The sequence below is a fragment of the Scyliorhinus canicula genome, chromosome 21 (genome assembly GCF_902713615.1).
Source record: "Scyliorhinus canicula chromosome 21, sScyCan1.1, whole genome shotgun sequence".
Classification (NCBI taxonomy): Eukaryota; Metazoa; Chordata; class Chondrichthyes; order Carcharhiniformes; family Scyliorhinidae; genus Scyliorhinus; species Scyliorhinus canicula.
In genome coordinates, this window is record NC_052166.1 from 13,457,087 (window position 1) to 13,484,206 (window position 27,120).

The 27,120-nt window shown below is 46.5% G+C and overlaps 1 protein-coding gene across 3 annotated transcripts in view; it reads right to left on the minus strand.

The window, feature by feature from the left end:
* exd3 (exonuclease 3'-5' domain containing 3) overlaps positions 1-27,120 on the minus strand; it is a 617,516-nt gene that overhangs the window by 215,821 nt on the left and 374,575 nt on the right. For all 3 annotated transcript variants that reach the window (XM_038781915.1, XM_038781916.1, XM_038781914.1), the window contains 2 exons: positions 10,474-10,684; positions 257-423 (listed from right to left, as the gene is read on the minus strand). In XM_038781915.1, coding sequence (XP_038637843.1) covers positions 257-423; positions 10,474-10,684 — 378 coding nt within the window. The remainder of the gene's footprint in view (positions 1-256; positions 424-10,473; positions 10,685-27,120) is intronic.

The window sequence follows — 27,120 nt, forward strand, 5'->3', positions numbered from 1 at the left end:
GATTTGATCCAAGAACTTTTAATGCATTCTGCTCTGTATCAAACCCTGCGGTACATGCCCACCATCACTCTACACTACCCTGACAATTATTGCACTCCCCCACTTCCCCTCCTCCTCTGTCTTCTCCCACTGCATCACTCCAACCTCTCTCACACTGCAACTATCTCTCCCTTAACAAATCACACTTGTTCGTCCAAACAAGACTCCGGCTCTTTCAATCACACACTTGTAGATGAATATGTGTGCTGCCTACTACCTTCGATGGGATGCTGGGACTGCTCTTCTTTCTCTTTGGCTTCTTTTCCCTTCCTCTTTTCTCCATTTTCAACATCAGAAACTCTTCAAGGCGGCAGCTCAGTCCAAAATGTTGTGGGTCCTGTTGCAAAGCATCATAAACATCTAGCAGGCAGTAGGCATCAGCCGCTGCAGAGAAAGCAAGGAGCAAAAATAAACAATTTCTTAATTCATAGAGTCATAGAGTGTGAAAACAGGCCCTTCAGCCCAACTTGTCCACGCCACCCATTTTTACCACTAAGCTAGTCACAAATGCCCACATTTGGCCCATAACCCTCAACAGCCAGCTTTCCCATATAACTGTCCAAATGCTTTTGAAAAGACAAATCTGTACCCGCCACTACTACTGCCTCTGGCAGATCGTTCCCGACACTCAGCCCCACTGTGCGAGAACAAGTTGCTTCTCTCCACCCTTTTGCATCTCTCCCCTCTTACATTTGTTTCTTGTCTTTTCATTTCTTCAATTCAGCAACTCTCATTGGGGGGCAGTCCCACACACACTGACACTCACTGGGGTACAGTTCCACACACACTGACTCTCACTGGGGTACAGTTCCACACACACTGACTCTCACTGGGACACAGTTCCATACACACAGACTCTCACTGGGACACAGTCCCACACACACTGACTCTCACTGGGAGACAGTTCCACACACACTGACTCTCACTGGGGTACAGTTCCACACACATGACTCTCACTGGGGGGCAGTTCCACACACACTGACTCTCACTGGGGTACAGTTCCACACACACTGACTCTCACTGGGGTACAGTTCCACACACACTGACTCTCACTGGGGTACAGTTCCACACACACTGACTCTCACTGGGGTACAGTTCCACACACACTGACTCTCACTGGGGGGCAGTTCCACACACACTGACTCTCACTGGGGTACAGTCCCACGCACACTAACTCTCACTGGGACACAGTTCCACACACACTGACTCTCACTGGGGGGCAGTTCCACACACACTGACTCTCACTGGGGTATAGTTCCACACACACGGACTCTCACTGGGGGACAGTTCCACACACACGGACTCTCACTGGGGGACAGTTCCACACACACAGACTCTCACTGGGGTCCAGTTCCACACACACTGACTCTCACTGGGGTACAGTTCCACACACACTGACTCACTGGGGGACAGTTCCACACACACGGACTCTCACTGGGGTACAGTTCCACACACACTGACTCTCATTGGGGGGCAGTTCCACGCACACTGACTCTCACTGGGGTACAGTTCCACACACACTGACTCTCACTGGGGGGCAGTTCCACACACACTGACTCTCACTGGGGTACAGTCCCACGCACACTGACTCTCACTGGGACACAGTTCCACACACACTGACTCTCACTGGGATACAGTTCCACACACGCTGAGCAGTTGTCACTACTGCTCAATACACCATGTGCTCAGTGCCAGATCTGAGACCCTGCTCTTGAAACACTCTCTTCCTCACAAGATAGCACACTGAAGGTGATGTTGAACCTCATCATTGACGACTATCCGTGTTGTGGATTTTGATCACTGGGTGAGGACATCGTCTGCACACTATCGTTCAATTACAGAGGATCGGAAGACCTTGGATCTGGCCTGCAGGCGGCAATGGTTGAACTGATTCCTGTTTGTTCTGTAGTTGAGGCCCACATCAGCAGGGAGGCTGTTGAGGATGAGATGGTGCATTGGAGCAAGGAAGATTGAGAGAGGCGTCGATGCGATGACAAAGCCTTACTAGACTCTAGTCCGAATGTGAATTGGGTCTGTGGTGGATCCTTGATCAGGATCACGACTTGCCTATCATCACGGAGAAGGTGGAGATGGTGACAAACCTTTGGAAGCAGCCAACATGGAGGAGGATTCCTTGTGGTTGAGTGTCGAAGACTTTTGGGAGGTTAAGGAAGGCCATGTACAAGGGTTGTTTTGTTTTGGTATTTACAGTGCAGGTGGCCATTCGGCCCACCATATCGATAGGGCAGCACGGTAGCATAGTGGTTAGCATCAATGCTTCACAGCTCCAGGGTCCCCGGTTCGATTCCCGGCTGGGTCACTGTCTGTGCGGAGTCTGCACGTCCTCCCCGTGTGTGCGTGGGTTTCCTCCGGGTGCTCCGGTTTCCTCCCACAGTCCAAAGATGTGCGGGTTAGGTGGATTGGCCAAGCTAAATTGCCCTTAGTGTCCTAAAAAATAATGTTAATGGGGGTTGTTGGGTTACTGGTATAGGGTGGATACGTGGGCTTGAGTAGTGATCATTGCTCGGCACAACATTGAGGGCCGAAGGGCCTGTTCTGTGCTGTACTGTTCTAATTCTAATTCTAATATCCATGCTGGCTCCCAAAAGAGCGACCCAGTTAGTCCTATTCCCACAGCCCTCTAAATTAATCTTCAAATATGTATCTAGCCATCTTCTGAAACCCCCTATGGAATCCGCCTCCTCCACTCTCCCAGTCAGCGCATTCCAAATCCTAACAGCTCATAAAGAAGTTACTCATCTCACTCCGAGCTCTGTTGCTGACCATCTTGAAATTGTGACCCCGAATCACAGGGAACATAAAGACTGACACTAAGAATGTCTACAGATATGTAAAGAGAAAGAGATTGGTAAAGAGAAATGTAGGCCCCCTACAGACAGAAACGGGAATGCATAATAAGGGACAAAAAAATGGCTGAGCAATTGAATACATACTTTGGTTCTGTCTCCACAACTGAGGACACAAATCAGATCCCAGAAATGTTGGATAATGAAAGGTTTAGTGAGAGGGAAGAACTGACGGAGATCAACATTAGTAGAGAAATGGTGCTGAGAAAACTGATGGGATTGAAGGCAGATAGATCCACAAAGCCTGAGAATCTGCATCCCAGTGCGCTTAAAGAGCTGGCTCTGGAAATAGTGGATGCATTGGTGGTCATCTTCCGGGATTCTATAGACTCTGGAACTGTCCCTGTAGATTGGAGGGTAGCCCACGTCACTCCGATATTCAAAAAAGGAGGTAGAGAGAAAGCAGGGAATTATAGACCAGTAAGCCAAACACTGGTAGTGGGGAAAATGCTTGAATCCATTATCAAGGACTTTATAGCGGAACATTTAGAAAGCAGTGGCAGAATCAGTCAGAGTCGGCATGGATTTATGAAGGGAAAATCATGCTCGACAAATCTGTTGGAATTCTTTGAAGAGGTAACCAGTACAGTCGACAAGGGGGAGCCAGTCGATGTGGATATTTGGACTTTCAGAAGGTGTTTGACAAAGTCCCGCATAAGAGATTATTGTGCAAAATTAACGCGCATGGGATTGGGGGAAATGTCTTGAGATGGATAGAAAACTGGTTGGCAGAGAGGAAACAAAGAGTAGGGTTTAATGGCTCCTTTTCAAATTGGCAGGCAGTAACCAGTGGGGTACCACAGGGATCGGTGCTGGGACCCCGTCTCTTCACAATATATATTAATGATTTGGATGAGGGAACAAAATGTAACATCTCAAAGTTTGCAGATGATACCAAATTAGGTGTGAGGGTGAATTGTGACGAGGATGCGGGAATCCTACAGCAAGATCTGGGCAGGTTGGGCGAGTGGGCAAACCAATGGCAGATGCAGTATAATTTGGATAAGTGTGAGGTTATTCATTTTGGAAGTAAAAACTAGAAGGCAGATTACTACCTGAATGGTTGTAAATTGGGAAAGGGGAATGTGCAGCTGGACCTGGGTGTCTTTGTGCACCATTCGCTGAAGGTAAGCATGCAGGTGCAGCAGGCGGTAAAGAAGGCTAATGGTATGTTGGCCTTCATTGCGAGAGGTTTCGAGTACAGGAGCAGGGATGTGTTGCTGCAATTAGGTGGATAGGTGGATTGGCCATGCTAAATTGCACGTAGTGTAAGGTTAATGGGGGGATTGTTGGGTTACGGGTATACAGGTTACGTGGGTTTGAGTAGGGTGATCATTGCTCGGCACAACATCGAGGGCCGAAGGGCCTGTTCTGTGCTGTACTGTTCAAAAAATTGTACAGGCCCTTGGTGAGCCCACACTTGGGAGTATTGTGTGCAGTTTTGGTCTCCTTCTCTGAGGAAGAATGTTCTTGCTCTCGAGGGAGTGCAGCAAAGGTTTACCAGACTGATTCCAGGGATGGCGGGACTGTCATGTGAGGAGAGATTGGCTAGGTTGGGATTGTTCTCGCTGGAGTTCATAGAGACTTATAAAATTCTAACAGGACTAGATAGGGTAGATGCAGGGAAGATGTTACCAATGATGGGTGTGTCCAGAACCAGGGGTCACAGGCTGAGGATTCAGGGTAAACCTTTTCGGACAGAGATGAGGAGACATTTCTTCACCCAAAGAATGGTGAGCCTGTGGAATTCATTACCACAGGAAATAGTTGATGTTAAAACTTTTTATCCACGAGGATATAGCACGTGGGGAGAAAGGGATCAAAGACTATGGGGAGAAAGCAGAATTAGGCTATTGAGTTGGATGATCAGCCATGATCGTGATGAATGGCAGAGCAGGCTCAAAGGGCCAAAAGGCCGCCTCCTGCTCCTATCTTCTACGTATCTATGTATGTATCAATATCCTTAGTCATAGAATTTACAGGAAGAAGGAGGCCATTCGGCCCATCAAGTCTGCACCGGCCCTTGGAAAGAGCACCCTACCTAAGCCCACACCTCCACCCTACCCCTGTAACCCAGTAACCCCACCTAACCTTTTTTGGACACTAAGGGCAATTTAGCGTGACCAATCCACCTAACCTGCACATCTTTAGACTGTGGGAGGAAACCAGAGCACTCGGAGGAAACCCACGCAGACACGGGGAGAATGTGCAGACTCCGCACAGACAGTGACCCAAGCTGGGAATTGAACCTGGGACCCTGGAACTGTGAAGCAACTGTGCTAACCACTGTGCTACCATGCTGCCCCAAGGTCATCCAAGGTACTCTAGCTTTGGATATCCCGCATTTATTTCTCATGGGTACGTACTTAACTTTCACCCTATTTATTTCTCCTTTGAACGTTTCCCACTTTTCATTCACTGTTTTAACTACCAAAACGTGTTTCCAACTTTTAGACACCTAAAGTTTGCTCTTTTCCAGTCTGGGAACTTCATCCGTGACTGATTTCTATCCTTTTCGAAATAAACATTGAATCATATTATATATTATAATCGCTTCTTCCCAATGGCTCCCCCACTCTGACATTCTCCAGCTGCCCAGTCTCATTTCCCAGGACCCGTTCCAGCGCAGTTTGTTCCCTGGTAGGACTGGACATGTATGTTCCAGAAAGCTCTCCTGCACACACTGCAGGAATTTCTCCCCTTCCGTGTCCCACACTCTACCCTTTTTCCAGTCTATCTTAGGGTAATTGAAATCACCAACTATCACAATCCTACTTTCCCTGCAGGTTTCCATAACCTGCCTACAACTGCTCTCTTCCACTTCCTCCCCCCTATTTGGAAGTCTATAATAAATATCTAAACAAGGTCACCACTCCCTTCCTTTTTCTCACCTCCAAACATAGATTCTAATTCAGGAACTGCATCTCGTTCAAGGGCCATGATACCATCTTTGACCATCAAGACAGCTACACCTCCTCCCTTTTGTTTCTACAGGGTGGGTGCTGTTCCTGCATTTCTCTTTCTTGCTGTGCGCTGAAAGCCACGTCCATTGTTCAGAATCCAATTTGCGACTCTGGGTGGACCTCTTCAGTTAGAGGGAGAAGGCGATTAAGGAGGACTCTCACAATTACTTTCTCTGTGGCTCACAGTGGGAAATTCCTCTGTTCCAGTTGGACCTGTCACTTTTCTTGAATATGATCACAATTACAACATCTGAAATCTCCTGGCATGTTCCCCTCCTCTTAGATAAAGGTCATGTATTTGCACCAATAGTACTTCTTCACCATGTTTTCGTGTTTCAGCTGGAATTTGCTCTGGTCCTGATGCCTTGTTGTTCATTAGCCAGATTGGGGTTAAGGTGTGCTGGGGGCAGGGGGGCGGTAGCATGCTGCAGGATGGAGTTGAAGGCAGAGTCTCTGTTAAGGAGTGCTCATTCCAGCAAGCACTAACTCTCTCTCTGTTCTTGGCCAGCAGTGGGGTGGGGCCTTGGGTGCTTGGACTGTAGGTGGTCTTGACTGAGTTAAAGAAACTTGTGCGTCATGATTCTCGGCTAACTGCTGGATCTCCTGTGTTTTCTCCACTCAGCATCTGTTCTTTAGGTTGGGGGCTTTGTTCCGGAACTCAGCCTTTAGCCATTTGTGGAGCAACTTTCTCGCTCTCGAGTCGAGTTGCTATTTCAGGTTCAGAAAAGCACTGCGCTTGTGGCTTATAAGCTCCTGGATCTCCTAGTTCTTCTCATTGAACCGGTCTTGGTGTTTCCTGGTCGAGTAACCAAATGTCTCTTCGCAGGTGCTGATTATGGATGCCTTGAGGGCAGGACAGGAGGTGCCCACCCTCCTATTCTGTACATAGGCAATCGTATCTCTGAGTAGCGCAAGCCGACCAGAGACCTTCCTGCCGGTATAGTACAGGTCTGGTGAAGGTGGATCACCAACTGCAGAGCAGACTTGACCCCGTTAGAATGAACTTGGCTAGAATTCTATAATGCACATTCAGTAGTTATATGGGTCGCCAATTTCCAAATACCTTCTGCTTGTAGATGAGGGCGATGATGCCTTTCCTCATGAATTCTAACATGCTGTTATTGAGAAGCATACTCTTATACACTTGCAGCAGGTCTGGGCTGATCCTCCCCCACACAGCCAAATACAACTCTGCCGGTAAACCTTCACTTCCAGGAGTTTTACTCATCTCAAAGGACTTTTAATTTAATAATTTAATTTAATAATCTTTATTGTCACAAGTAGGCTTACATTTACACTGCAATGAAGTTACTGTGAAAAGTCCCTAGTCACCACATTCCGGCACCTGTTCGGGTACACCGAGGGAGAATTCAGAATGTCCAATTCACCTAACAACCGTCTTTCGGGATTTGTGGGAGGAAACCGGAGCACCCAGAAGAAACCCATGCAGACAAAGGGAGAACGTGCAGACTCTGCACAGACAGTGACCCAAAATGGGAATCGATCCTGGGACCCTGGCGCTGTGAAGCAACAGTGCTAATTTGACGGCCTTTATCAGTAATCCAGAGGAAGTGGTTTGTCCAGGTTTTCCCCCGCTCGCTGTCGTCTCAGACCTCAGTGATGGACGACAGGAAAGACTGGGAAGCTGTGCTGTCTGTTGGTTTCAGATCATACAGTTCGGCATAAAAGGATTTGCCGATCCTCATTATGTTAGACTGCAATGACTTTACTTAGCCATCTTATTCCTTTAGGCTGCTGATCACAGAGATCTGATGTGCACCTTTTGGAAGAAGAAACAAGCACATTTCATCCTGCTCTCGGGAGCAGACTCTGGACCGGAAGATGACATTGGAGGCCTCAAGAGGTATAGAGCAAGGATTGCTGCTTCTCCTCTTGGAGATCCTCCTTGACATAGACCCCCATCAACTGCAGCCAGAGCAGACTCCACACTTTTCTGGAGTTGGACCTTTCCCCCGCCCTGTCTCTCCGTTGCCTTCTGAACACTTTTGAGGATGAAAAACCTCTTGATGTTCCCCTTGATTGCCTCCCAGCAGAGTGACAGAGACTCAAAGCGGGGTTTCACGATTCTCCAATCTTTGTATTCCCTTTGCTCCTCTCACTGTTAATGACCCAACTGCTCCTCTCTCAATCTTCTCAATGTTGTTACTGCCTCTGGATCCTCTTCACTCACAAACAACAGTGTATAAATGACCAATAATCTGCTTCTGTGATGTTGGCTGATGGATAATAATTGGCCAGGACACCAGGTAGAAGCTCCCTGCTGTTCTTCAAAAGGTGACATGGTTCTTTTATAGCCATCTAAATTAGCAGGTGTTTAACATCTCATCTGAAACTTTGACAGTGCCTAGAAACACAAATATGGAAAAATAGGGCAGGAATAGGCCATTTGGCCTTTCGAGCCTGCTCTGCAATATGATCATGGTTAACCTTATATCTCAACACCACTCTCCTCACACCCTTTGACACCTTTAGAGTCTAGAAATCTAGTTCCACCTGAAATATATTCAGTGACTCAGCCTCCAGATCCTCCTGTGATAGAGAATTCCACAGTTTCACCAACATCCAAGTGAAGAAGTTTCTTCTTATCTCAGTCCGAAATAGTTACCCCATACACTGAGATTGTGACCCAACCCCTTGCTCTAGATCTGCCCCCCCCCCCCCCACCAACCAGAGGAAACAACATCGCTGCATTCAGTCTGTACAGCCCTGTTAGAATATTATACTTTTCAATGAAATCACATCTTATTCGTCTAAACTCCAGTAAATACAGGCTTTGTTGATCCAATCTCTCCTCATATGACAATCCTGCCATCCCAGGAATTAGTCTGGTGAAGTTTTCCTGCACACCCTTTGTGACAAGTATATCCCTTTTTAGGTAGGGAGACCAAAACTGCGCACAATACTCCAGGTGCGGTCTCACCGCTCACACTGCAAGCTGCAGCAAGACATCTTTGCTCCTGTATTCAAGTCCGCCCACAATGAATGCCGACACACCATTTGCCTTTCTATCTGCTTGCTGTAACGCCGTGCTTGGTTTCAGTGACTGGTGAACTAGGATTCCCAGGTCCCTTTGTACATCAACATTTCCCAATCTACCACCATTTAAATAATACTCTGCCATTCTGTTTCTCCGTCCGAAGTGGATAACTTCACATGTATCCAAACTATACTGCTTCTGCCGTCTTTTTGCCCACTCACTTAATTGTCTAAATCACCTTGAAGCCCCTCAACATCCTCCTCATCACTTCCATTCCCACGAAGCAAGCTTGAAAATATCATATTTAGTTCTCCCATCCAAATCATTGATGTATATTGTGAATAGCTGGAGCCCAAGCACTGATCCCTGCTGGTCCCCACTAATCACCAACTGCTACTCCAAAAACAGGCCCATTTATTCCTACTCTGTTTCCAGTCTGCTAACCAATTCTCAATTCATGCCAATATTGCACACTAATACCTTATGTGGGACTTTATCAAAAGATTTCTACAAATCAAAACAGAGTAGCACGATGACTGCTGCCTCATGGCACCGAAGACCCAGGTTTGATCCGGCCCTGGGTCACTGTCCGTGTGGAGTTTTCACATCCTCCCTGATTTTGTGTGACTCTCATCCCCACAAACCAATGATATGCAGGGTAGGGAAATTAGCCACGCTAAATAGTCCCTCAACAGGCAAAAAAAAAGAATTGGGCCCTTTAAATTTATTAAACAAATGAAAATCTAAATACACCACATCCATCTATTCTCCTGTCTTCAAAAAGCTGCATTAGGTTTGTCAAATATAATTTCCCTTTCATAATTCCACGTTGACTTTGACTAATCCCTTCGATATTTTCCGTGTCCTATTATCACAGCCCAGATAATAGACTCTAGTATTTTCTGTATTATTGATGCTAGGCTAAGCTGTCTGCAATTCCTTGATTTCTCCCTCCCCCCATTTGTAAAGGAGTGTAGCACTTCTTCAATTATGCACTCATGTGTTTTCCTAGATCATGCGCTCAAATCTCTAGAGTGGGATTGGAACGCATGATCTTCAACTCAGAGTGTGCAGTACCCCAAGCCTCAGCTGACACCACAGGATGCGTGACTGTCTGTGCAGAGTCTGCAGGTTCTCCCCGTGTCTCTGTGGGTTTCCTCCGGGTGCTCCGGTTTCCTCCCATAGTCCAAAGATGTGCAGGTTAGGTGGATTGGCCATGTTAAATTGCCCTTAGGTTAGGTGTGGTTACTGGTTTATGGAGATAGGGTGGAGGTGAGGGCTTAAGTGTGGTGCTCTTTCCAAGAGCCGGTGCAGACCCGATGGGGCATATGGCCTCCTTCTGCACTGTAAATTCAATGATCTCTGACAGCATCAGACATTTGACTCTCCTCAGAAATCCCAGTTTTCACATTCAGGATGTAACCAGACAATGGACAGCCAGGCCGAGACTTCTGTTTCTATTTAGTCTCCAATTTCTAAAGGTTCAAAGATATTTCTTGTGTCAGATTGTGCAGTGGCACGAGGGATTTCGGGACACATGCTGCTGCAGCTTTTTTCCATGAAGAGCAGGTAATGCTGGCACAGTAAACTGCCGGGAGCTGCTCACCTGCATAAATGATCTGTTGAAGTCGGAGAGGCCGTTTCTCCCAGTTAGATAACTGTTCCGTTTTATCCAGCGGTTTCCCCAGCACGCACTGCACAAGGAGACTGAGTCCTTTTTCCTGCTGTCCACTCCCTGAGGTTGCATCATCCTCTCCTGACACCAGCACATCAACCGCTCTTTTTTTGTCGCGCCTTCGAACTGGCACTCTCTGCAGCTGAACACAGAATTCAAACATCTCAATCATTCAGAAAGGGTGGCCTTACTGCAAGCTCTCTGTTTCGATCCTACTGGGTGCAGGCTCCTCACATTTACTCACTAATTCAGCATCTAATGACAATCACACTAAGAGATTGAGCAACAGTACCTAAAGTGGAAAATGCAGAAAGCTGGGCACAGAACAAAGAAATGTACAGCACAGGAACAGGCCCTTCGGCCCTACAAGCCTGCGCAGACCATGCTGACCATCTAAACTAAACTGTTCTACATTTTCGGAATCCGTATTGTCAGTTGAGAGTAGCTTCAATAAATGGGTGTTTATAAATGGATATGTATATAAATATCTGTAGTGAGAATACCTTAAAGAAATGGGTGTTTATTACTGCAGTGATGTCAGAGAGTGGGTGGAGCTGGGCTGTCTGTCAGCTTTTTATTTTCGTTTTAGGCTGTTTGCTGCAGGGTGTGTTTTAGTTTCGTTTTCAGTGTTGGAGCTGAAGCCAGACCAAGCAGATGTACTGCTGTTCTCTCTGCAATCCAAAGACTATCTCTTGATTATTTGGTGAATTCAGAATTATAAATGTTCTCCGTAGTGAATGTAACCTAATGTGCTTCTGTTGACAGGTATTTCTTCTGTCTTCTGGATGTTGTTTAGGAAGTTATGAAGGACTACTTAGTGCTGTATTCTTTGGGGGTTGTATCTGAATTGATGGTTGCTAAGATGTTCACTGTATGTTTCAAAAAGGTTAACTTGAGTTCATAGAATAAACATTGTTTTGCTTTAAAAAATACTTTTTCATTTCTGCTGTACCACACCTGTACAGTGGGCCATGTGCTCCCCATACCACAATCTATTAATTGTTGTGGGTCAGGTGAACTCCATGATATACTTTAGGGTTCTCCAAACCCTGGCCCATAACACTATCCCTCTATTCCCATCCTATTCATGTATTTGTCAAGATGTCCCTTAAACGTCACAATCGTCCCTGCTTCCACCACCTCCTCCAGTAGCGAGTTCCAGGCACCCACTACCCTCTGTGTAAAAAAACTTGCCTCGTACATCTCCTCTAAACCTTGCCCCTCGCACCGTAAACCTATGCCCATTAAAAATTGACCCCTCCACCCTGGGAAAACGTCTCTGACCATCTACTCTGTCTATGCCCCACGTAACTTTGTAGACCTCTATCAGATCGCCCCTCAACCTCCGTCGTTCCAGTGAGAACAAACCAAGTTTATTCAATCGCTCCTCATAGCTTATGCCCTCCATACCAGGCAACATCCTGGTAAATCTCTTCTGCACCCTCTCTAAAGCCTCCACATTCTTCTGGTAGTGTGGCGACCACAATTGAACACTATTCTCCAAGTGTAGCCAAACTAAGGTTCTATACAGCTGCAGCATGACTTGCCAATTTTCATACTCAATGCCCCGGTCAATGAAGGCAAGCATGCCATAGCCTTCTTGACTACCTTCTCCACCTGTGTTGCCCCTTTCAGTGGCCTGTGGACCCGTACACCTAGATCTCTCTGACTGTCAATACTCTTGAGGGGTCTACCATTCACTGTATATTCCCTACCTGCATTAGACCTTCCAAAATGCATCACCTCACATTTGTCCGGATCAAACTCCGTCTGCCATCTCTCCGCCAAAGTCTCCAAACGATCTAAATCCTGCTGTATCCTCTGACAGACCTCATCGCTATCCGCAATTCCACCAACCTTTGTGTCGTCTGCAAACTTACTAATCAGCCCAGTTACATTTGCCTCCAAATCATTTATATATACTACGAACAGCAAAGGTCCCAGCACTGATCCCTGCGGAATACCACTAGTCACAGCACTCCAATCAGAAAAGCACCATTGCTACTCTCTGCCTTCTATGACCTAGCCGGTTCTGTATCCACCTTGCCAGCTCACCTCTAATCCTGTGTGACTTCACCTTTTGTACCAATCTGTCATGAGGGACCTTGTCAAAGGCCTTACTGAAGTCCATTGAGACAACACCCACTGCCCTACCTGCATCAATCATCTTTGTGACCTCCTCGAAAAATTAGTGAGACGTGACCTCCCCTTCACAAAACCATGCTGCCTCTCGCTAATACATCCACTTGCTTCCAAATGGGAGTAGATCCTGTCTCTCTAGTAACTTCCCTACCACTGACATAGCATTGTGGATAGCACAATTGCTTCACAGCGCCAGGGTCCCAGGTTCGATACCGGCTTGGGTCACTGTCTGTGCGGAGTCTGGGTCACTGTCTGTGCGGAGTCTGCACATTCTCCCCGTGTGTGCGTGGGTTTCCTCCGGGTGCTCCGGTTTCCTCCCACAGTCCAAAGATGTGCAGGTTAGGTGGATTGGCCATGATAAATTGCCCTTAGTGTCCAAAATTGTCCTTAGTGTTGGGTGGGGTTACTGGGTTATGGGGATGGGGTCGAGGTGTTGACCTTGGGTAGGGTGCTCTTTCCAAGAGCCAGTGCAGACTCGATGGGCCGAATGGCCTCCTTCTGCACTGTAAATTCTATGATAATAAGGCTCACCGGCCTGTAGTTCCCTGGATTATCCTTGCCACCCTTCTTAAACAAAGGAACAACATTGGCTATTCTCCAGTCCTCCGGGACATCACCTGAAGACAGTGAGGATCCAAAGATTTCTGTTAAGGCCTCAGCAATTTCCTTTCTTGCCTCCTTCAGTATTCTGGGATAGATCACTTCAGGACCATTATCCACCTTAATATTTTTCAAGATGCCCAACACGTCATATTTTTGGATCTCAATGTGACTCAGGCTATCTATACACCTTTCTCCAGACTCAACATCCACCAATTCCTTCTCTTTGGTGAATACTGATGCAAAGTATTCATTTAGTACCTCGCCCATTTCCTCTGGCTCCACACATAGATTCCAATGCCTATCCTTCAGTGGGCCAACCCTTTCCCTGGCTACCCTCTTGCTTTTTATGTACGTGTAAAAAGCCTTGGGATTTTCCTTAACCCTATTTGCCAATGACTTTTCGTGACCCTTCTAACCCTCCTGACTCCTTGCTTAAGTTCCTTCCTACTTTCCTTATATTCCACACAGGCCTTGACTGTTCCCAGCCTTCTAGCCCTGACAATAGCCTCCTTTTTCTTTTTGGCGAGACCTTTTGTTATCCAAGGTTCCCGAAATTTGTCATATTTATCCTTCTTCCGCACAGGAACATGCCGGTCCTGAATTCCATCAACTGACATTTGAAAGCCTCCCACATGTCAGATGTTGATTTACCCTCAAACATCCGCCCCCAATCTAGGTTCTTCAGTTCCTGCCTAATATTGTTATAATTAGCCTTCCCCCAATTTTGCACATTCACTCGATGTCCACTCTGATCCTTGTCCACCAGCACTTCAAAACCTACTGAATTGTGGTCACTATTCCCGAAATGCTCCCCTACTGAAACTTCTACCACCTGGCCGGGCTCATTCCCCAATACCAGGTCCAGTACAGCCCCTTCCCTAGTTGGACTGTCTACATATTGTTTTAAGAAACACTCCTGGATGCTCCTTACAAAGTCTGCCCCGTCTAAGCCCTTAGCACTAAGTGAGCCCCAGTCAATATTGGGGAAGTTAAAGTCTCCCCATGTTACTCTTATTCTTCCCTTTCATATTTTTCGATTTCTTTCCATGCTGTGATTGTGTCCTTGGAGAGGGAGAATATCAGTTTTACAGAATCACAGTTACAGAACAGGAGGCCATTGAGCCCATTGTATCTGCACCAGCTCTTCGAATTAGCAAATAATCTAGTGCCATTCCCTGCCTTCTCCCCAAAATCCCTGCAAAATATTTATTTTCAGATAATAATCCAATTTCCTCTTTCATGCCTCGCATTACACTCTCGGGCAGTGCATTCATGATCTTAAACTCTGTGGCAGAAAGTTTCTTCTGTCTCTATTGCTTCTTTTATCAATTAAATCTGTGCCCTCCAGTTCTTGATCCATTTGCATTTTTCTGCTCTGTCCAGACCCTGTGTGATTTTAATACCTCTTAACATTATTTTCTCCAGCCATTCCGTAGGGCAGGGACTCACTTTAGGTACCTGGGGGTGCAGGTTGCCTGCGAGTTGGGGGGGGGGGGCTCCGCAGGTACAACATTTCTAGTTTGGTGGGGAGAGTGAAAGCTGATCTGGCAAGGTGGGATGGTCTCCCTCTGTCGCTGGTGGGTCGGGTACAGGTGGTTAAAAAGAACGTGTTGCCGCGATTTCTGTTTATTTTTCAATGCCTGCCGACTTTCCTGCCAACTGCTTTTTTCAGAGAGATTGAGGGAAGGATAACTTTGTTCATATGGGGAGGGAAGGTGGCCAGGGTTAGAAAGGTGCTGCTACAGAGGGGAAGGCAGGCAGGGGGTTTGGGTCTTCCAAACCTGATGTATTACTACTAACGGCGAATGTGGAGAAGGTGCGGAGCTGGGTCAGAGGGGTTGATTCCCAGTGGGTCAGAATGGAGGAGAGTTTGTGCAGGGGGTCCACAGTGCTGGAGGAGGTGCTGACGACATGGGGACTGGAGAAGGGGGCAGTGTCAGCGGTTTACGGAGCTATTTTGGAAGAGGAGAAGGCACCGCTGGAAGGGATCAAAGGAAAGTGGGAGGAAGAGTTGGGAGAGGATATGGAAGAGGGTTTCTGGTGTGAGATGCTCCGGAGAGTGAATGCCTCCACCTCATGCACGAGGTTGGGGCTGATACAGCTGAAGAGCACACCTCACGAGGGCGGGATGAGCCGATTCTTATGTTTTGGTCCTGTCCAAAGCTAGGGGATTACTGGAAGGAGGTTTTTAGGGTAATTTCTAAAGTGGTGCACGTGAAACTGGACCCGAGCCCCCAGGAGGCCATTTTTGGGGTGTTGGACCAGCCAGGGTTGGAAACGGGTGCGGAGGCAGATGTTGTAGCCTTCGCCTCGTTGATCGCCCGAAGGCGGATCCTGTTGGGATGGAGAACAGCCACTCCACCCTGTGCCCTGGCGTGGCGGCGGGGACCTGTTGGAATTCTTGACTCTTGAGAAGGTTAAGTTTGAACTGAGGGGAAGGATGGAGGAGTTCTACAATTCATGGGCTTTATTCATTATGCACTTTCAAGAACTGGATAACATCGAACATTAGTTGGGGCGTGTGGGTGGGAGGGTTGGGGGGGGGGCTGTGTGAGTTAATGGCGACTATGGGCGATCCCCAATTCCTTTTTGTCATTTGTTTGTGCGAACATGCGGGCTAATATTTGGGGCTTGGTGGGAGGATGGGATCGTTGTTATTGATATGGGGATTGACATATTTGCTACTGATTATTGTTTATTGACTGAACAGGTGGACGAGGGTAAAGCAGTTGATGTGGTGTATATGGATTTCAGTAAAGCGTTTGATAAGGTTCCCCACGGTCGGCTATTGCAGAAAATACGGAGGCTGGGGATTGAGGGTGATTTAGAGATGTGGATCAGAAATTGGCTAGTTGAAAGAAGACAGAGAGTGGTGGTTGATGGGAAATGTTCAGAATGGAGTTCAGTTACGAGTGGCGTACCACAAGGATCTGTTCTGGGGCCGTTGCTGTTTGTCATTTTTATAAATGACCTAGAGGAGGGAGCAGAAGGATGGGTAAGTAAATTTGCAGACGACACTAAAGTCGGTGGAGTTGTAGACAGTGCGGAAGGATGTTGCAGGTTACAGAGGGACATAGATAAACTGCAGAGCTGGGCTGAGCGGTGGCAAATGGAGTTTAATGTGGAGAAGTGTGAGGTGATTCACTTTGGAAAGAATAACAGGAATGCGGAATATTTGGCTAATGGTAAAATTCTTGGTAGTGTGGATGAGCAGAGGGATCTCGGTGTCCATGTACATAGATCCCTGAAAGTTGCCAGCCAGGTTGATAGGGTTGTGAAGAAGGCCTATGGTGTGATGGCCTTTATTGGTAGAGGGATTGAGTTCCGGAGCCATGAGGTCATGTTGCAGTTGTACAAAACTCTAGTACGGCCGCATTTGGAGTATTGCGTACAGTTCTGGTCGCCTCATTATAGGAAGAACGTGGAAGCTTTGGAACGGGTGCAGAGGAGATTTACCAGGATGTTGCCTGGTATGGAGGGAAAATCTTATGAGGAAAGGCTGATGGACTTGAGGTTGTTTTCGTTAGAGAGAAGAAGGTTAAGAGGTGACCTAATAGAGGCATACAAAATGATCAGAGGGTTAGATAGGGTGGACAGCGAGAGCCTTCTCCCGCGGATGGAGGTGGCTATCACGAGGGGACATAGCCTTAAATTGAAGGGTAATAGATATAGGACAGAGGTCAGAGGTGGGTTTTTTACGCAAAGAGTGGTGAGGCCGTGGAATGCCCTACCTGCAACAGTAGTGAACTCGCCAACATTGAGGGCATTTAAAAGTTTATTGGATAAGCATATGGATGATAAGGGCATAGTGTAGGTTAGATGGCCTTTAGTTTTTTTTCCATGTCGGTGCAACATTGAGGGCCGAAGGGCCTGTACTGCGCTGTATCGTTCTATTGTTGGTGGGTGTAAATTTGGGAGAAAATGTGAAAAAGGAGGAGAATAAAAAGTATTAAAAAAAACATTATTTCCTCCAAGAAAAACAGCCCCAACTTCTCCAATCTGTGCAATCAAAGTACTTCATCTCTGAAATCATGGTTGTAAATCTTTCCTGAACCCTCTTGAATACCATTTCTTCTTTCTTAAAAGCGTGGTGCCAAAACTGGATTCAATGGTTCAGTTGAGGCCAAATCAGTGTTTTCTGTAAGATTAACATAGCCTCATTGCTCTTGTACTCTATGCCCTTATTAATATAGCACAGGATACCGTTTACTTTGGGAATCACTCTTTCAACCTTTCCTACACCTCAATAACATACACACATATACAACCAGGTAGCTTGCTCTGCTCCTGCACCACCTTTACTTCATACTGTCTCTCGGTGTTCTTCCTACTAAAATGAATCACTTCACACTTCTCTGTGTTGAATTTTGTCGACCCTCTATCCACTCTACCGAGCTCTCTGTGTTCTTCTGAAGTTTTCCACCATCCTCCTTACAGTTCACAATACTTCCAAGTTTCATTTCAATACCAAATTTTGAAACTGTACCTGTGTATTAAGGCCCAAGTCATTAAAACCTGAAAGAGCAAATCTCCACGCACAGTCCCTTGGGCAACTCCACCACAAACTATTCTCCCTTCAGAAAACATCCATTAACCACTGCTCTGCTTCCGTCATTCTATCAAATTGTATCCATGTTGTTCCTGTTGATTTACTGCATTTGCTCATAGGTCTGCTGTGCAGTACTTTATGAAATGGATTTTGGAAGTCCATGTGCACCACAACAACATCACTACCTCAACAAACCATTCCAGTGGGTTAGTAATAGACAATTTGCCCTGAATAAATTCATGTTGGCTTTCCTTAATTCCCTAGGGGGGGTGTTTTCTAGAGCTGTTGGGGAGGGTTTAAACTAATGTGGCAGGGGGATGGGAACCAATGCTGGAAGTTGGAAGGTAGTAAAACAGGGGCAGAAACAAAAGGAAGTAAGGGGAAAAGTGCAAGGCAGAGAAGACAGTCAGAAATCCATAAGGGCGACAGTACAAGGTACAGTGACTGAGGGGAGCACAGTGAATAGGCCCAGTAATAACAAAAGGAATAAAACTGGAGATGTTAAGATTCAAAACAGAGGTAAAAAAACCAACATAAGTGTACTTTACCTGAATGCTCGTAGTATTCGGAATAAAGTAATGAGTTGGTGGCACAAATCATCGTGAAGGACTATGATTTAGTGGCCATTACTGAAACATGGTTAAAGGATGGTCACGACTGGGAGTTAAATATCCGAGGGTATCAAACTATTCGGAAGGACAGAGTGGATGGTAAGGGAGGTGGTGTTGCTCTGTTATTTAAGGATGACATCCGGGCAATAGTAAGGGATGACATCGGTGCTATGGAGGATAAGGTTGAATCCATTTGGGTGGAAATCAGGAATAGTAAGGCGAAAAAGTTACTGATAGGAGTAGTCTATCGGCCACCAAATAGTAACGAGATGGTGGGGCAGGCAATAAACAAAGAAATAACTGATGCATGTAGAAATGGTACAGCAGTTATCATGGGGGATTTTAATCTACATGTCGATTGGTTTAACCAGGTCGGTCAAGGCAACCGTGAGGAGGAGTTTATAGAATGTATCCGCGATAGTTTCCTAGAACAGTATGTAATGGAACCTACGAGGGAACAAGCGGTCCTAGATCTTGTCCTGTGTAATGAGACAGGATTGATTCATGATCTCATAGTTAGGGATCCTCTCGGAAGGAGCGATCACAATATGGTGGAATTTAAAATACAGATGGAGGGTGAGAAAGTAAAATCAAATACTAGTGTTTTGTGTTTAAACAAAGGAGATTACAAGGGGATGAGAGAAGAACTAGCTAAGGTAGACTGGGAGCTAAGACTTTATGGTGGAACAGTTGAGGAACAGTGGAGAACCTTCCAAGCGATTTTTCACAGTGCTCAGCAAAGGTTTATAACAACAAAAAGGAAGGACGGAAGAAAGAGGGAAGATCGACCGTGGATATCTAAGGAAATAAGGGAGAGTATCAAATTGAAGGAAAAAGCATATAAAGTGGCAAAGATTGCTGGGAGATTAGAGGACTGGGAAATCTTTAGGGGGCAACAGAAAGCTACTAAAAAAGCTATAAAGAAGAGTAAGATAGAGTATGAGAGTAAACTTGCTCAGAATATAAAAACTCTTTCTGGGGAAGGTGGGACCTCTATAGACAGGATGGTCTACATCTGAACCTGAGGGGCACCAATATCCTGGGGGGGAGATTTGTTAGTACTCTTTGGGGGGGTTTAAACTAATTCAGCAGGGGCATGGGAACCTGGATTGTAGTTTTGGGGTGCGAGAGATTGAGAGTAGAGAGGTCAGGAGCACAGTTTTGACTTCGCAGGAGGGCGGCAGTGTTCAGGTCTGTGGTTTGAAGTGTGTCTATTTCAATGCCAGGAGTATACGAAATAAGGTAGGGGAACTGGCAGCATGGGTAGGTACCTGGGACTTCGATGTTGTGGCCATTTCAGAGACATGGATAGAGCAGGGACAGGAATGGTTGTTGCAGGTTCCGGGGTTTAGGTGCTTTAGTAAGGTCAGAGAAGGGGGCAAAAGAGGGGGAGGTGTGGCGCTGCTAGTCAAGGACAGTATTACGGTGGTAGAAAGGATGCAAGATGGGGACTCTTCTTCCGAGGTAGTATGGGCTGAGGTTAGAAACAGGAAAGGAGAGGTCACCCTGTTGGGAGTTTTCTATAGGCCACCTAATAGTTCTAGAGATGTAGAGGAAAGGATGGCGAAGATGATTCTGGAAAAGAGCGAAAGTAACAGGGTAGTTGTTATGGGAGACTTTAACTTTCCTAATATTGACTGGAAAAGATATAGTTCGAGTACATTGGATGGGTCGTTCTTTGTACAATGTGTGCAGGAGGGTTTTCTGACACAATATGTTGACAGGCCAACAAGAGGTGAGGCCACTTTGGATTTGGTTTTGGGTAATGAACCAGGCCAGGTGTTAGATCTGGAGGTAGGTGAACACTTTGGAGACAGTGACCACAATTCGGTGACCTTTACGTTAGTGATGGAAAGGGATAAGTATACCCCGCAGAGCAAGAGTTATAGCTGGGGGAAGGGCAATTATGATGCCATTAGACATGACTTAGGATGTGTTGGTTGGAGAAGTAGGCTGCAAGGGTTGGGCACACTGGATATGTGGAGCTTGTTCAAGGAACAGCTATTGCATGTTCTTGATAAGTACGTACCAGTCAGGCAGGGAGGAAGGGGTCGAGCGAGGGAACCGTGGTTTACCAAAGAAGTGGAATCTCTTGTTAAGAGGAAGAAGGAGGCCTATGTGAAGATGAGGCGTGAAGTTTCAGTTGGGGCGCTTGATAGTTACAAGGAAGCGAGGAAGGATCTAAAGAGAGAGCTGAGACGAGCAAGGAGGGGACATGAGAAGTCTTTGGCAGGTAGGATCAAGGAAAACCCAAAAGCTTTCTATAGGTATGTCAGGAATAAAAGAATGACTAGGGTAAGAGTAGGGCCAGTCAAGGACAGTGGTGGGAAGTTGTGTGTGGAGGCTGAGGAGATAAGCGAGATACTAAATGAATACTTTTCGTCAGTATTCACTCAAGAAAAAGATAATATTGTGGAGGAGAATGCTGAGACCCAGGCTATTAGAATAGATGGCATTGAGGTGCGTAGGGAAGAAGTGTTGGCAATTCTGGACAAGGTGAAAATAGATAAGTCCCCGGGGCCGGATGGGATTTATCCTAGGATTCTCTGGGAAGCCAGGGAAGAGATTGCTGAGCCTTTGGCTTTGATTTTTAGGTCATCATTAGCTACAGGAATGGTGCCAGAGGACTGGAGGATAGCAAATGTGGTCCCTTTGTTCAAGAAGGGGAGTAGAGATAACCCCGGTAACTATAGGCCGGTGAGCCTAACGTCTGTGGTGGGTAAAGTCTTGGAGAGGATTATAACAGATACGATTTATAATCATCTAGATAGGAATAATATGATTAGGGATAGTCAGCATGGTTTTGTGAAGGGTAGGTCATGCCTCACAAACCTTATCGAGTTCTTTGAGAAGGTGACTGAACAGGTAGACGAGGGTAGAGCAGTTGATGTGGTGTATATGGATTTCAGTAAAGCGTTTGATAAGGTTCCCCACGGTCGGCTATTGCAGAAAATACGGAGGCTGGGGATTGAGGGTGATTTAGAGATGTGGATCAGAAATTGGCTAGTTGAAAGAAGACAGAGAGTGGTAGTTGATGGGAAATGTTCAGAATGGAGTTCAGTTACGAGTGGCGTACCACAAGGATCTGTTCTGGGGCCGTTGCTGTTTGTCATTTTTATAAATGACCTAGAGGAGGGCGCAGAAGGATGGGTGAGTAAATTTGCAGACGACACTAAAGTCGGTGGAGTTGTAGACAGTGCGGAAGGATGTTGCAGGTTACAGAGGGACATAGATAAGCTGCAGAGCTGGGCTGAGAGGTGGCAAATGGAGTTTAATGTGGAGAAGTGTGAGGTGATTCACTTTGGAAAGAATAACAGGAATGCGGAATATTTGGCTAATGGTAAAATTCTTGGTAGTGTGGATGAGCAGAGGGATCTCGGTGTCCATGTACATAGATCCCTGAAAGTTGCCACCCAGGTTGATAGGGTTGTGAAGAAGGCCTATGGTGTGTTGGCCTTTATTGGTAGAGGGATTGAGTTCCGGAGCCATGAGGTCATGATGCAGCTGTACCAAACTCTGGTACGGCCGCATTTGGAGTATTGCGTACAGTTCTGGTCGCCTCATTATAGGAAGGACGTGGAAGCTTTGGAACGGGTGCAGAGGAGATTTACCAGGATGTTGCCTGGTATGGAGGGAAAATCTTATGAGGAAAGGCTGATGGACTTGAGGTTGTTTTCGTTAGAGAGAAGAAGGTTAAGAGGTGACTTAATAGAGGCATACAAAATGATCAGAGGGTTAGATAGGGTGGACAGCGAGAGCCTTCTCCCGCGGATGGAGGTGGCTAGCACGAGGGGACATAGCTTTAAATTGAGGGGTAATAGATATAGGACAGAGGTCAGAGGTGGGTTTTTTACGCAAAGAGTGGTGAGGCCGTGGAATGCCCTACCTGCAACAGTAGTGAACTCGCCAACATTGAGGGCATTTAAAAATTTATTGGATAAGCATATGGATGATAAGGGCATAGTGTAGGTTAGATGGCCTTTAGTTTTTTTTTCCATGTCGGTGCAACATCGAGGGCCGAAGGGCCTGTACTGCGCTGTATCGTTCTATGTTCTATGTTCTAGATAGTAAAAGTTTCTACAAATATATAAGACAAAAAAGAGTGGCTAAGGTAAATATTGGTCCTTTAGAGGATGAGAAGGGAGTTTTAATAATGGGAAATGAGGAAATGGCTGAGGAACTGAACAGGTTTTTTGGGTCGGTCTTCACAGTGGAAGACACAAATAACATGCCAGCGACTGATAGAAATGAGGCTATGACAGGTGAGGACCTTGAGACGATTGTAATCACTAAGGAGGGAGTGATGGGCAAGCTAATGGGGCTAAAGGTAGACAAGTCTCCTGGCCCTGATGGAATGCATCCCAGAGTGCTAAAAGAGATGGCTAGGGAAATTGCAGATGCACTAGTGATAATTTACCGAAATTCACTAGACTCTGGGGTGGTCCCGGTGGATTGGAAATTAGCAAACGTGACGCCACTGTTTAAAAAAGGAGGTAGGCAGAAAGCAGGAAATTATAGGCCAGTGAGTTTAACTTCGGTAATAGGGAAGATGCTGGAATCTATCATCAAGGAAGAAATTGCGAGGCATCTGGATAGAAATTGTCCCATTGGGCAGACGCAGCATGGGTTCGTAAAAGGCAGGTCGTGCCTAACTAATTTAGTGGAATTTTTTGAGGACATTACCAGTGCAGTAGATAACGGGGAGCCGATGGATGTGGTATATCTGGATTTCCAGAAAGCCTTTGACAAGGTGCCACACAAAAGGTTGCTGCATAAGATAAAGATGCATGGCATTAAGGGTAAAGTAGTAGCATGGATAGAGGATTGGTTAATTAATAGAAAGCAAAGAGTTGGGATAAATGGGTGTTTCTCTGGTTGGCAATCAGTAGCTAGTGGTGTCCCTCAGGGATCCGTGTTGGGCCCACAATTGTTCACAATTTACATTGATGATTTGGAGGTGGGGACCAAGGGCAATGTGTCCAAGTTTGCAGATGACACTAAGATGAGTGGTAAAGCGAAAAGTGCAGAGGATACTGGAAGTCTGCAGAGGGATTTGGATAGGTTAAGTGAATGGGCTCGGGTCTGGCAGATGGAATACAATGTTGACAAATGTGAGGTTATCCATTTTGGTAGGAATAACAGCAAACGGGATTATTATTTAAACGATAAAATATTAAAGCATGCCGCTGTTCAGAGAGACTTGGGTGTGCTAGTGCATGAGTCACAGAAGGTTGGTTTACAAGTGCAACAGGTGATTAAGAAGGCAAATGGAATTTTGTCCTTCATTGCTAGAGGGATGGAGTTTAAGACTAGGGAGGTTATGTTGCAATTGTATAAGGTGTTAGTGCGGCCACACCTGGAGTATTGTGTTCAGTTTTGGTCTCCTTACTTGAGAAAGGACGTACTGGCGCTGGAGGGTGTGCAGAGGAGATTCGCTAGGTTAATCCCAGAGCTGAAGGGGTTGGATTATGAGGAGAGGTTGAGTAGACTGGGACTGTACTCGTTGGAATTTAGAAGGATGAGGGGGGATCTTATAGAAACATTTAAAATTATGAAGGGAATAGATAGGATAGATGCGGGCAGGTTGTTTCCACTGGCGGGTGACAGCAGAACTAGGGGGCATAGCCTCAAAATAAGGGGAAGTAGATTTAGAACTGAGTTTAGGAGGAACTTCTTCACCCAAAGGGTTGTGAATCTATGGAATTCCTTGCCCAGTGAAGCAGTTGAGGCTCCTTCATTACATGTTTTTAAGGTAAAGATAGATAGTTTTTTGAAGAATAAAGGGATTAAGGGTTATGGTGTTCGGGCCGGAAAGTGGAGCTGAGTCCACAAAAGATCAGCCATGATCTCATTGAATGGCGGAGCAGGCTCGAGGGGCCAGATGGCCTACTCCTGCTCCTAGTTCTTATGTTCTTATGTTCTTCTAACCCACATATGCCCAACTGATTGTTGATTTTGTCCTCAATTACTGTTTCTAGAAGATTCCTCACCACCAAAGTTAAATTTAATACTATGGATCTTAAAAAAGGAATTAGAGGGGCAAAGAAACAAGATGCGAATGGATTAGTAGTTAATAAAAAATAGAATCGAAAAGTCTTTAATAAACATAAAAATTGAAAAACAGACAGAAAGCTTGGAAATAAAGCAAACAATAGTAACAGACTTCAGGAGGACACAGACATATGATATTTAATACAGAGCAGTGCGAAGTGAGACCTTGAAGTTAAGTATAGAATTATCTGAAAGTGGCATGGCACATTGAGAAGCATGCTAAAAAACAGATGGGATGTTTGGTTTTATTACTAGAGGATTACAGTGTGAAAGTAGGGAAGTTATGCTAAATTGTTATAAAGCATTATAAAGTAAAATAAGCAACAGACCTTAACGGTCTCAGAGGTAAGGAACAAGGCTTGCTGACTCTTAACCTGTTGGAGATCCTCCTTGACATCGACCTCCATGAACCCCAGCTGGGTGGGCCTACACCCACTAGCGGGGGAGCTCGTATTCGATGAGTTCCACGGGGAGGTCAATTGAGGTGTCCCCATGGGTCTCTTGAAGGGTATTGCATCCCTCCCATCCAAAGTCCAAAGGTTCCCCTGTAACAGATCGTAGAAGGGATCGCCTTCTCCGGTTCATCCATGGCTGAGTTTCAAGCAGCTATGGGGTTGATTTGGGCCGGAAGGGGGGTTGCTATATCATGTTGGGGGTGCCTTTTATGCACAGAATGCCAAAGAGGGTCCTGTGGGTGGACCCATCTGTGATTGCAACATCCTCCGAGAGCACTGAGGATTCTGTATCCATATCAATGACGAGTCGTCCGCATCCTGCTGGCCCAGGCATCAGTCCCTGGTGGGAAGTGCTGCCTAGCTAAAAGACAGCAGACAGAGTGGTCGACGTACAGACTAATCTGCTGTGGCTTCCTCTGGGGCGGACACCTTGGCCTCAAGGTGACCCACGTGCTTTTGCATGGTCCGTTCTCTAAACCTGACCGTGTATGAAACTGGCCTCATTTTCTACACTATAGCTTCTGGGACCCACTGGGCGCTGTCACCGAAACTCCAAACATGAACAGCATCCCCTGGTTCAAACCTCCTGTTGTTGGTCCGGTGATCGTGATACCTCTTCTAGCTGTCCTGCTTCCTTTCCACCTTCCCGCCATTGATCAGGGCGCTCAACTCAGCCCTTCAGTAGTGTCGTTCGGTAATTGAATAAAAACTTCCGTAGGTGGGACGTGCTCCCGCTGTCATTGGCAGGGAGGGTAGACTGTGATAATAACAGTCTTCCTGAGATTGCTGTTCGGGTTTCAGTATCTTCCAATCTTCATCCCCAAGACATTTTTTTGGTAGATGAATGTGGCCATCTCGTGTTTTATATGGGCCGGGAAAGCCCCGAGGGTGAAGAAAGTCCTTCTTGAGCGGGGACGCGAGGAGGGGGGCTTGGCCCTTCCAAACTTTATGAATTACTACTGGGCAGCTAATATATCGATGGTTAGGAAGTGGGTAGTGGGGGAGGGGTCGGTGTGGGAGCGGGTGGAGGCGGCATCTTGCAAGGGTACGAGTCTGAAGGCTTTGTTAACGGCACCTCTGCCATTCTCGCCGGCTCGGTACTCCACAAGCCCACTGGTAGTGGCAGCCCTGAGAGTGTGGGGCCAATAGAGGTAGCACATGAGACTGGAGGGAGCGTCGATGTGGTCACTGATCTGTAATAATCCCCGATTTGCTCTGGGGGGGCTGGATGGGGGCCTCAGGAGGAGCCAGCGGGCAGAGATTGAGACATTTGGGGATCTCTTAATTTAGGAGGTTTTCCCGAGCCTGGAGGAACTAGAGGAGGAGTTTAAGTTGCTGGATGGGAACCGGTACGGGATTTTGTTCGGAGGCAGGTCTCGAGCCTTCCTCGCCTCCCACTAAGATGGCTACATGATAAGGTGACGTCTAAAACAGGGGTTGGAGAGGGGAGGGTCTCGGAAATATACAAGCAACTGATGGAGTGGGAGGGGTTCCAATTGAGGTGGTGAAGAGGAAGTGGGAGGAAGAGCTGGAAGGAAAGTTGGAAGTTGGGTTATAGGAGAAGGCCCTGAAGAGAGTCAATGCATCCTCGCTGTGTGCCAGCCTTAGCCTGATCCAGTTAAAGGTGGTCCACAGGGCTCATATGACTGTGGGATGGATGAGTAAGTGTTTTGTGGAGGTGGAGGACAGGTGGGGTAAGTCCTGCAAACCGAGGCTGAGATTTTGGCAGGGATTTTCAGAAGTCATGTCAGACTGGAAAGGAGAGTGACTCCGAGGAGACCAGAGCTGCCAATATTTGGTGTGTCGCAAGAGGGGGGGGGGGGGGGGGGGGGGGGCTGGGATAGAGGGATTCGGAGCCTCCAAAGTCAGGAATTTGGGTCAGTGACATGGCAGGGTTTCTTAGGCTAGAGAAAATTAAGTTCGCCTTAAGGGGTTCATTACAGGGGTTCGCTCGGAGGTGGCAGCTGTTCATCGACTTCTTCAAGGAGAATTGACCGTCAGCAAAAGTGGGGGGGTGGGGGGTGGGTGGAGGCATGGAAGTGACAAATAAGGGCAAGGACTCTAATGTATGGGTAGTTGGGGTTTAGGGCTGGGGGAGTTGGGCTTGTTATTGTGGGATATTTGTGTGTGTTGGATCTCTCGGTTGTTTAAAATGTTAAAATTATAA